At 36.9% G+C, this 10,832-nt stretch overlaps 1 protein-coding gene across 1 annotated transcript in view; it reads right to left on the reverse strand.

Moving 5' to 3' along the window:
- Positions 1-1,303: 1,303 nt before the first annotated feature.
- LOC107657250 (rho guanine nucleotide exchange factor 12-like) overlaps positions 1,304-10,832 on the reverse strand; it is a 69,616-nt gene continuing 60,087 nt past the window's right edge. Inside the window, exons 28-40 of the mRNA XM_016445277.1 lie at positions 8,451-8,565; positions 6,875-6,975; positions 6,358-6,435; positions 5,891-5,966; positions 5,641-5,808; positions 5,457-5,544; positions 5,290-5,367; positions 4,925-5,004; positions 4,652-4,837; positions 3,351-3,551; positions 2,976-3,196; positions 2,198-2,273; positions 1,304-2,082 (exon numbers count right to left, since the gene is read on the reverse strand). Of these exons, the coding sequence (XP_016300763.1) occupies positions 2,072-2,082; positions 2,198-2,273; positions 2,976-3,196; positions 3,351-3,551; positions 4,652-4,837; positions 4,925-5,004; positions 5,290-5,367; positions 5,457-5,544; positions 5,641-5,808; positions 5,891-5,966; positions 6,358-6,435; positions 6,875-6,975; positions 8,451-8,565 (1,479 nt within the window). The 3' untranslated portion in view covers positions 1,304-2,071. The remainder of the gene's footprint in view (positions 2,083-2,197; positions 2,274-2,975; positions 3,197-3,350; positions 3,552-4,651; positions 4,838-4,924; positions 5,005-5,289; positions 5,368-5,456; positions 5,545-5,640; positions 5,809-5,890; positions 5,967-6,357; positions 6,436-6,874; positions 6,976-8,450; positions 8,566-10,832) is intronic.

A 10,832-nucleotide genomic window follows, 5' to 3' on the forward strand; every position in this document is an offset into this window, starting at 1 on the left:
TTTAAAGTTGCGTCCCCACTTTTTGTCAACACCGTCAGACATTCAATAAAATGTAATAAAATCAGGGAATATCAGGGGCAGCTGTCACTCTAAAGGACCCCCTTGCCACAGTTCACCTCTGCAGAGTACATCAGTGTCAGACAGGCTCTGCTAAGTTTTTTAGTTTTAGAATATTTTAAATCCTAATGTTAATATTTCCTGTGTCACAGCCATTAATTGACTGATTCAATGTATTTGATAGTTAAAATGACTACAAATTCAGGTTTTCGTCACCACCATCAGATGAATATTTTGATATTTTATATTTGTTGTGGAATTGTTGGTCACGTGAAAGTGTAATCTGTCTAACACGAGAATGTGTTTTGAAATGTTAAAAACATCTTGAATGCTGTTAAAAGATATAGCTGAAATTATATTACACAGTCCAAGGTAAAAAAGCACATTTTGTTAAAAAAGAGAAAAGTCGGGAGGTTGTTTCAAAGTATATAGCTCAGTAGCTTAGTACATATAAGATACATAAATGTAGTTTCATTTGTCTGAGTACAAGGTTTTATTTTTTCAATTTTGCACCCTGTTTTGTCCCATTTCTCAAGAATGACTGTACTCCAAAATCACTCGCAGAAAGTACTATAAAGATTCATCACACCAACAGTCAGTGCATAATTCACACACTGGGTGCGTCAAGGAAAGAATCATGGCAAAAGCAAATTGGTATTGATCATAAAACGTTGTAACTGTGAATGATGACTGTACAATTTAGTTTGTACCCACTTTATGTACACTTGATGAGGAATAACGATAAAGCCTGCCAGAAAACACAACTCATTTAGCTGGTTTATGAGGAGACAGGCTCGCACGACTTCAAAAACAAACTAAATTTCCAATCATTCTCCGTGGAAGCACATAATTAGAGCATTAATTATGCTTGCATTCTTTATTCTCCATTTAATAGCACCAACGCAAAAAAAGCTTCCTGTCTTGTCAAGATAAAGAAATATGAAACTGCTCGACCATTTGTTTCTAACCGAAATCACATATTATTTCTGAACTCCTAAGGAGGAACTTGCCAGAAGCTCTTGTCCATGTTAAAGGACAATCAAAACTGGACATCCATTCATTTTTCAATAAAACTTGGCTGTTCCTTTTTAAGAGTGATTTTGTTTTCAAACAATATGCTTATGCAGTTTTGATTGACACGCTACTTGAATTCCCATTCTGGGTCACATTCCAGCACATATACTCATTAGGGTGCCTGCATTTAAAAAAACTGCCAAAAATGAAGCCAAACTGATCAGTACAAAGGTTTTGTCATTGCATCTTTATTTCCAGGTTTTGCATCACCTTCAATCTTGATGGCAAATCTTCTCTTTTTGCAGTCATCAAAATGTAGCTGCAGACCAAGAGAGCCTGAGCTCCATCCACTCTTCATCTCAGCAGGAGGGTCTAGCGGGCACATGAATCAGTCCAGGTCTCTGGGAGGAATGTCAGATGGCTGGAGTAACTGAAGGAGGCCTTGAGCAAAAACTTCTCTTTATGTACTGCACAGACTTGGGCTTCCATGCATAAGAATTGAGGGAGAAAAGAGTGAATTCTGGAGCGCTCGCCCTGTTCAGTCACACTGAAGCCTACAGCGACAGACAGCTTAAGAGTTTCAACAGCCAAAAGCATGCCAGAAACATGGAAAACACTAAAAAGAAAAATAAATACATCTTGGGATTTAAAAAAGAAAACAACTTAATACATTATTAGTTAAAAAAAATCATTTCTCAGCTTATATATTTTCTAAACAGCTTTGTACATTTTGGTATAGTTCTCCTTTCTCTAGCGAGGGCTGCTGGGGAAGGAGAAGAGACTGGGCTGCCCACGTTTGCTGGAATGAGGACATGTACTCGGGACAGGTAAGGCTGAGAGGAGACAGTCCGTCTTCCCTAATTGACGAGTTCTGGCAGAAGCGAGAGGCCTTGTTAGAATATTCCCCTCATTTTTGGATGGAGGTGTTCAGCAGTGAGGAAGACATGTTATGGATAGAAGCGATGCCCCCATCATCACAGGAGCCAGAACTTCTGCCACTCTATTTCTTATCTGTGGGAGGAATAAGACAGAGTAGAATGATGGAATAATCCTGAAACAGAAACTCAGTGTCAAAGGCTGTTATTAGATTTGAAATGTTTAGCAGTCACTGTGGTGTTCACGTTACCTCTGCTCTCGTCCGTATCTGCTGTTGACCCAACAGGCCTTTGGCGAAGTAGATTATAATACTTGGTTTCCATCTCCTGAAAAGCATTACTAAGTTATTACTCAAATTACTTGAGGCTTAAAAAGCTTAAAAGTATAGAAACACTGATGGTCATTAATAATCAGTCTATAAACGTCAAAAACTATTTCTTTAATATCAAGTTCAGAAATAAATTGCAACATCTGGTGGCTTTCTAGCACCAAACAACAGTATTCAATGGTGAAGTTATTATTTTATATATTATTTGGATAATTACCAATTTTTTCAAACAGCCAGTTCTCAAATGAGAAATTAAAAAAAGGGATAAAATGTATATGTATTATTAATTATAAATAAAAAATTGTTTAAAATACATATATATATAATATATAATTACTATTAAGAAATCATTAACAACAATAAATTATTATTTTTAAATGTATATAATTTAATAATTGTATTATTTGTAAACAAAAAAATTAAATTACTTCTGCATATCAGTTATTAGACAAAAATCTGTATCAGTCATAAAAATCCAGTATAGTGGATACAAATGTATGAACTATAAAAATAACATTTAGTAAAAAATTAACACTAAGAAAACCTGACACTCCCAAATGACAAAACTAGTCTAATGGCCTCAAAAAAGTTCTTTAAAATAATCAAGATCACATTTTATATAGCCAACAAAACAATCCTGAGTATATTGTGAATATTTCGTGGAGCCCTTAAATTCAAAGAGCAGTAAGAGCAGACAGACCTTGAGGTGGTTGAGGTTGGCCTGCAGGCAGCGTAGATGTGAGAGGACCTGTCTGCTGAGGCGAGACGTGCTGCCAGAGGACGGTGAGGAGAACTTGAGGCTGATGCCCGAGTCAGCAGCACAGCTGTGGGCCAAACTCGACTCCTTTCTCCGGACCTGAATATCGTCATCTGTACTGCTCTCGCCTGGCCCACCGTACCCCTCCAGAACCAGGTAAGCTGCTGAAAAGCACAACTACGATCAGCCGGAACACCGGGATTTTGGAGCAAGATTACTACCTGCAGTTCCACATCTTGACACCATTTTTTCCAGCCCACTTCTCCGTAGCAACCAGTATTACTAACAAGACAGTAAGTTTCCTGGTCAAACACTCACCGTAGTCCTCTGTGCACTCGTAGAAGCCCGTATCTCCAGAGATGTAGTCCTGAGCTCGACTTGGGGTGCGAGTGGAGCTGTGCTCCACCGGTGTGCGTAGAGAGGTGGTCCTGAGGAGACGACTGCCGGCCGATCTGCCCAATCGCTCGCCCTCATCCTGAGCCATCAGCTGAGTCACCAGCACCTGCTTCAGCGCCGCCACTGAAAAAGACAATCATGTGTACACAGATCTTAGTAAATGATACACTACCTCAAAACGCATATAACACAACATACAGGACAAGTGTGATACTGAGACCCCATTTATAACTGATGTTATAAGTCTGATTCAGATGTTTTAATTGAGCTGGTTTAATTGCTCACAAACATTGTCTAAATTATTTGATAAATTTACCTTGATGTTGAATTAGTGCTGCAACAAACTGTTACAACAGGAATTATGATAAACGCGCTTAATTAAAGGGACAGTCCACCCAAAAATGTAATTCTGTCATAATTTGCCTCATGTCATTCCAAACTTGTACGATTTTTTTTTTCTGTAGAACACAAAAAGATAATTTGAAGAATGTTGGTAGCAAACACTTTTGGTTCCTATTGACTTCCATTGTATTTTTTGTCCATACAATGAAAGTAAATAGGAACCAAAAGTGTTTGGTTACCAATATTTTGGGGTGGACTATCCCTTTAACAAAAAAAAGTAATATGCACCTATCTATGGATTTACTGGAACATATTAGAGCATGAATACACCACAGCGATTTTTTAATCGGTTTACTAAAACAACATGTGGAACGGAGTTAGATTTCCCATTAATTAAACAAACTGCATCCCAACATGATGCTCAGATACCAAAAGACCCATGTTGACCTCATACAAAAAGCATCATATCAAAATGCATATGATCAAGTTCACATATTTGTTGTTTTCAGCAGAAATGAATCTCATTAGGAAGCAAAAGTGCACAAGATCTTAAAAGTCTTCTATTGTTAGATACTAAACTAATTAAAAGACAATTGGAAAATGAATAAGTCTTTCCAGGAGTTTTTTTTTCATCAATAGTGGCTGAATTGTCAGTTTCTTGAGTTGGCAGGCACACAGACAATTGCCTCCCAATGCTGAGCAGAAGCCAAAACAAACGGGCACAGTAGCCTTAACTCATGGTATCTGGCATTGTTAAGATGTTTGGCAGGCACAATTTATATTATGTAAATAATTATTTCACATTTATTATTTCAAGTGGTCAAAAATAAAACACAAAAGTGATGTGTTCATAAGCTAATGCAGTTCAAACACAGTCTTACAGGTTTTAAGGGCCTCATCTGCTTTAGACGAGCAGGACAGAGAGTCTGCGTCCCTGCCGTTCAAGAGCTCAGAGTCCAGATACGAGCCATCCCTGCCAGCTCTCGGGACCTGGTCCTCTTCCCCAGGGCTGGCGTCAGGGACACAATCCCGCAGGGCTGCCGTGGGCGAAAATTCACTGTCTTTCTCTGAGGACAGATGATGAAGGCTCGAGTTGAGTATGGTGGCAATCAACACTTTTACAATCAGACAAGCGTTTGTACATGCACAGCTACCTGCGGACTGGATGCTTCCTGTGGAGATCCGTTCAGAGCCTTTGTTGAGCTTGCTTAACTCGACACTGTCTCTGTCACCACTAGAACACAAACGAACAGTTATGTAACGTACAGGCCTATATGGTTTATATATGCTACGTTCAAATGCATTTTATGCATAGATTTTACTCTCGTCTCAGTCCAAGATTATGAAAAAAATCAAACAAAAATGTTCTAAATTATTACATTAAATATAAATATGTATAACTATAACTATGATAATGTAAACAAAGTTATAAACCATTTTTATATTGCATGAACATAATTTAGCAATTTTTCAAAAACGGCATTAAGCTTAGATCAGTTGCAAGTAGAGAGGAACTCACTCGTGCTGAGGCAAAGGAATGACGCTGTGGGGTTTGGCGTTCATAACATCTGCCCTTTGAGCAATCTGCCGTTGCCACCTGATATGAAAGACAATTAACACTGCTCAATAAATGAGAGAGTAGTGGACAGCAGAAACATGAGAAGGAGAGAAGTGACGAGAACTCACATTCTCTGCTCGGACACTGTTTGGGCCATCAGCTCATAAATCTGAGCTCCGTTTTTGGACATGGAGATCACAAAGAATGATCTGTTATCTGTTTTGGGAAATAAAGGAACCCCATAAGGATTCATTCTTTAAATATATGTGGGGAGAGTGTGTGCTTTTGACAAATGAGAAGTCAGACGCTCACCTGTCGCCACCGAGCGCACCAGCACAGTGCTGAGTTTGATGATGGGACTGAATATGTGTTTTGTGTCAGCCGTTCCTGCGAGGTTCTTGCTGTGACACCTGAGAATTAAACGCTCATCCTGCTTCTGCATCAACACCAGGATGTCTTCCAGGAGTAAAGTATACAGCTCTGACACAAGAACAGACAACAGTGTTATTAAACAATCATCAAAAAAAGCAAGTTTTTGGGAAGTTTGAGAGCAGTGGCTTACCAATAGTTTTGTCTTTGTTAATCTTCCAGGACAGAGGACCCTCATGGACCATCTTCCTTTTAGTGAGATCCAGGTTCTGTGTGATAAGAAAAGAATGAGTAACTCGCATTCTTAAAATCCTAGTTGTTACTAGAAAGGAATCACTAGTTTTAATCACACAGCACCTTATTTAGATTTGCTTTTCAAATCTGATCCTTATGTGGATCGATTGACTGTTTACACCGACATTTTGCAAAGTGAATGCCACATATTATTGAATTAATAAACATTTTTATCTGTCTGAAGAAATATACAATTAGATTTTAGCTCCTCAAGATGTTGTCTTCCTAAAAATGAATCAGACACACAAATATGACTGACGTTGATCTGCATGACAGAAAAACTGGTGGGATACCCTGCTATTCTCTGCTCCTCGAACACGGTTTTCCAAGAAAAAAGCTTGACAAATCTGTATGATTAGCACTAACCTTGAACTCCGAGATCATGGGGTTCTCGCTCTGCTTGAGGGAAGAGAGGTCCAGCCGTCTCTGGTAGTCCTCCAGTCTCTGTGGGACACAAACAAAATACATATTTATGCTAAGGAATCCATTAACATTGACTGACCTCTTATGATTTTAGCCGCCACCACCACCACAAAAACAAAAAAAAAAAAAAAACTTTAAAGTTGCAGTCCTTTAAGAAATGCACTGTAGATGCAGGAAAATATTAGATTTTCCTAGCTGGCCTCTTTTTAATTAATTTTCTTATGAATGATCTCCAGCAGTTTACAGAAGGTTGGATCATCCCGTTTCTACTCTAAGAGCATTTTCAGGGCTGATGTAAGAAGACCTGGAAGCTTTCAACCTAAAGATGAACACTGACAATCATTAAGTTTTGGTTTTCCAGTCTTTCCTTTAGGCTGACCTGAGGCTATAAAGTCTGCCTACCTTGGGCTGTCTGCCAAACCGAGAGAGAGTGGCAGCTGGATCGAGTTGCACCGTTTACCTGTTTATTCTCCGACTCCTTCACTGACTGGTTGACGTGGCTGAGAATGTGTCGACAGCATTCGGCTGCTCGTCTCACTTTGTCTTTCTCCTCTGACTCATCTGTCGGTAAAGAAGATACATAATATACATGCACACACGTTTCAAGAAGAGACTAATCAACTCTTTAAGAACATCCTGGCCAGCCAAGTGCCCTCTATTTCCTCTAGTGCCCACCACTGAGACTATTGCCAAGTGCCGATGAATATGAAGAGAATCACCTCCTCCTTAATCACTAGTTATACTTTACATTTATTGCCTTTCTCTGACAATGCCAAGAGAGCCATAATTTAACACGTCTGCCAAATAATGTGAGAGACACTTTGAAAGTGTGCGGTTCCCCCTTCAGAACATTTCAGAATAATAATGGGGATTTAAGAGCTGGCATAGCTCTAATTTACTAATGGTTGGTGTCCAGCCAGCAAACGCTTTTTGAACAGCTAACACAATAAAGGTGAGGTTCTGACTTCTTATTTGTCAAACATATACACTCCTACATATATTTCAAGAATTAATCCTTCATTTCCCCCAAAATGTAGGGGTTGCAAGGGGGTGATGGGGATCTGTGAAAAAAAATTAGATGGAAAATAAAAATATCTTAAAAAATGACAACACATACAATAAGCAATAAGAACAAAATCTGAATACAGTTTTGTAAAAAAAAAAACTGCTTCACATTTGTATGAATGTTAATAAATAATTTGTTTTATTTAAAAAATGTATATTATTTCAATAAAAAAATATATATAAATATATATATTTTTTTTTTTATATATATATTTTAAACTGTAATTTATAACTGATGGCAAAGCTGAATTTTCAGCAGTCATTACTCCAGTTTTTGGTGTCACATGACTGTTCAGAAATCATTCTGATATACTGATTTGCTGCTCATGAAAACATTTCTTCATGTCTTCTTATCAGTGTTGAAAATAACGGTTGTCTTGAGGTCTTATGCAGAGTTATGAAAAAGATGGCCAACATTCAATAACGGAAGTGACTTCCTTAAAATTTTCAGGACTCACAACTGATTTTTTAATAAGTTTGGTTTTTCCTGTCGACAACTGGCTGTCTGTCACATCACTGACATACCTATGGCATGAGGTGAGAGTGTCACAAATCATTTTTTGCTGTCAATCAGCAATGCTATGATTGACAACCCCTTTCGGGTTAGAGAAAATGACAGGACAGATGTTCTCCCTCGTTCTCCAACTGTTTTAAGCGCACAGGAGAACAATTTTTTGCTGTCAATCAGCAATGTTATGATTGACAACCCCTTTCGGGTTACACAAAATGACAGAACAGATGTTTTCTTTCGTTCTCCAACTGTTTTAAATGCAAAGAAGAACAGGAGTCACACCTGTTAGTAAACTTGGATGTCAATCTTAAACGTAGCCATTTTGTTCTTAATTATTTTTTTTGAATTTGGATTAAATATTTTATAAAACAAGCATTCATTTAACTGTAATGTAAATCTCAGTGCAAACGATGCATAAAACAGACTAAAGGAGGCCTGGATGCATGAAGGAGGAGAATACCTGTGTACTTGACAATGTTGTCCATCAGTAAGGGGTACTTTGTGAACCTCTGCATCTCTGCAGGGATGATGTCCTTTAGCTGTAATCGTCGACACAGTCGATTGCTTTCAGCCTCCTGCAGATGGTGCAGAGACAATCAAACAAGAAATTGAGGACAACAGTACGTGCAAATCCACAACAAAATCCTCCCTAATCTTTTGCATATTTTTTGTTATCAAGAGTCTCCAACATCATGAATAACACACTTCAGTGTGGGTTTTATCCTTCACTCAAGTGAGAAAGTAATCCTCTGCAAGTCACAATACTGTGATTTGTCAGCAAGGTAACCGGAATCACTAATGTCTTGGAGAACAACCACAAAAACACCTCTGAAATGTGTAAATATACTGTCACCTCACTCACAAACATCTTCATGTCGTCCATCAAAGGGATAGTTTCATCAAAAATTAATATACTGTCATCATTTATTCACTCTCATTTTGTTCCAAACCTGTATGATTTTTGCTTAGATGACAAGACGAGATGTTAGGCAGAATGTTCATGCTGCTCTTTTCTATACCAGACTTGTCATTATTAACTAAAGTTATTAAAAATAACAGTTGTTAATTAAAATAAAGCAGAAATAAATAATATAAATATTAGATGACAATTTAGAGTAAAAAAAAAATACTCTATTTTTTAAGAAATGATACCTGAAGTGCTAAAATGAATGAAACTAACATGGAAAAAAAAAATAGAAATATAGAAAAACTATTAAAAGCAAAAGCACATAAAATTACTAAAACTACATTTAAAATGAAAATTAAAAATAAAACCAAATTCAAAATATGAATACTATAATAGTATAAATAAATAATACTAAAATAACACTTCCATACAATTTAAAGTGAATGCTGACCAATTCAAAATGGCTCCATAAAATGATTATAAAAGTGGCCAAGCTAATATTGCGCTATACATGTCTTTTGAGGTCATATTGAGGCTTTGTGTGAGGAACAGACTGAAGTAATTATTCACTGAAAATGTTCCCCCTTCACCTCTGCTCTCATTAGTCGCTATTAATTTTCAATGCATGAAAAGAGCAGTATGAACATTCTCCTAACTATCTCCTTTTCTGTTCCACAGAAGAAAGTCAGTCAAATGGATTTGGAACAACATGGAGGCGAGTAAACTACGGCAATTTGGGGTGAACTGCTTCTGTAAAATGAGAAAAAGCTCCATTTGAACTAATATACACCTCAAATGCACAATGAGGATTTGACATTTTTATTACACCTTTATGTTCTAGTGCTTACACACTAGTTTTCTCAATGGAGAGATTAGTGCGGTTGATTTCAGAAAATGCAGTGTATGTGGAAAGGTTGTTAAATCTTAAGTGTTACTCTCTGTGTTCCCTGCATCCACTTCTACTTCAAGACAAAAACAGTGCAGAGACAAACACAAGCTCTCAACACTCCCAAGGCTCCACACAACTACATCTGTCTAAGGTTCATAAACTCTTATCTCCAAGATAAGCAAATTCTACACTATATCCTACAAATAAAGCTCCAATTAAACAAAATCTCTTTTGCCTTCCGTTTTCTCTAATGTTTGGCTGCCAGGCAAAGCTGATACTATTAACAATTCAGAGATTACTTTATTTAGATAAGCATCTCTTCTGCTGTAACACTGTATCAACACGGCAAACCTGCCATTTGCTGTAAAATTTGTAGGGCTGTCAATTTATTAAAATGTAATTAGAAGTAATTCATTGCAAATCAAGTTGATACATTAACACATTCTGTTCCTCCTAAAAGAATATAGGCCTATATTAAAACAGAATGAAACAGTGAATGTTGTCAAGTGAATAAATCTGCTACCAGCATTATTTAATTAATCACATGCATCAACACATTAACTTTGACAGCCCTAAACAAGAAAAATTAAAACAACTCTGTAAAAATGCAAATGTACACTACCATTCAAAAGTTTGGGGTCATTAAGATTTTTTTTTTAAAGGAATTAGTAGTTTCATTCAGCAGGAATGCATCAAACTGATCAAAAGTGACCGTAAAAGATATAATGTAACAAAATATTTCTATTTCAAATAAACTTTGTTCTTTTTAACTTTCTATTAAACAATATTGAAAAAATGCATCACAGTTTCCACAAAAATATTACGCAGCAAAAAAAGTGCTGAAACCTTGTTTTCACAACTAGTGATAATAATAAAAAATGTTACTTGAGCATCAATCAAATCAGCATATTAGAGTGATTTCTGAAGGATCATGTCAAGTCAAGTCAAGTCACCTTTATTTATATAGCGCTTTTAACAATACAGATTGTGTCAAAGCAACTGAACAGCATTAATTAGGAAAATAGTGTCAATAATGCAAAATGACA

The sequence above is a fragment of the Sinocyclocheilus anshuiensis genome, unplaced genomic scaffold (genome assembly GCF_001515605.1).
Source record: "Sinocyclocheilus anshuiensis isolate Anshui unplaced genomic scaffold, SAMN03320099.WGS_v1.1 scaffold139, whole genome shotgun sequence".
In the NCBI taxonomy this organism is placed as follows: Eukaryota; Metazoa; Chordata; class Actinopteri; order Cypriniformes; family Cyprinidae; genus Sinocyclocheilus; species Sinocyclocheilus anshuiensis.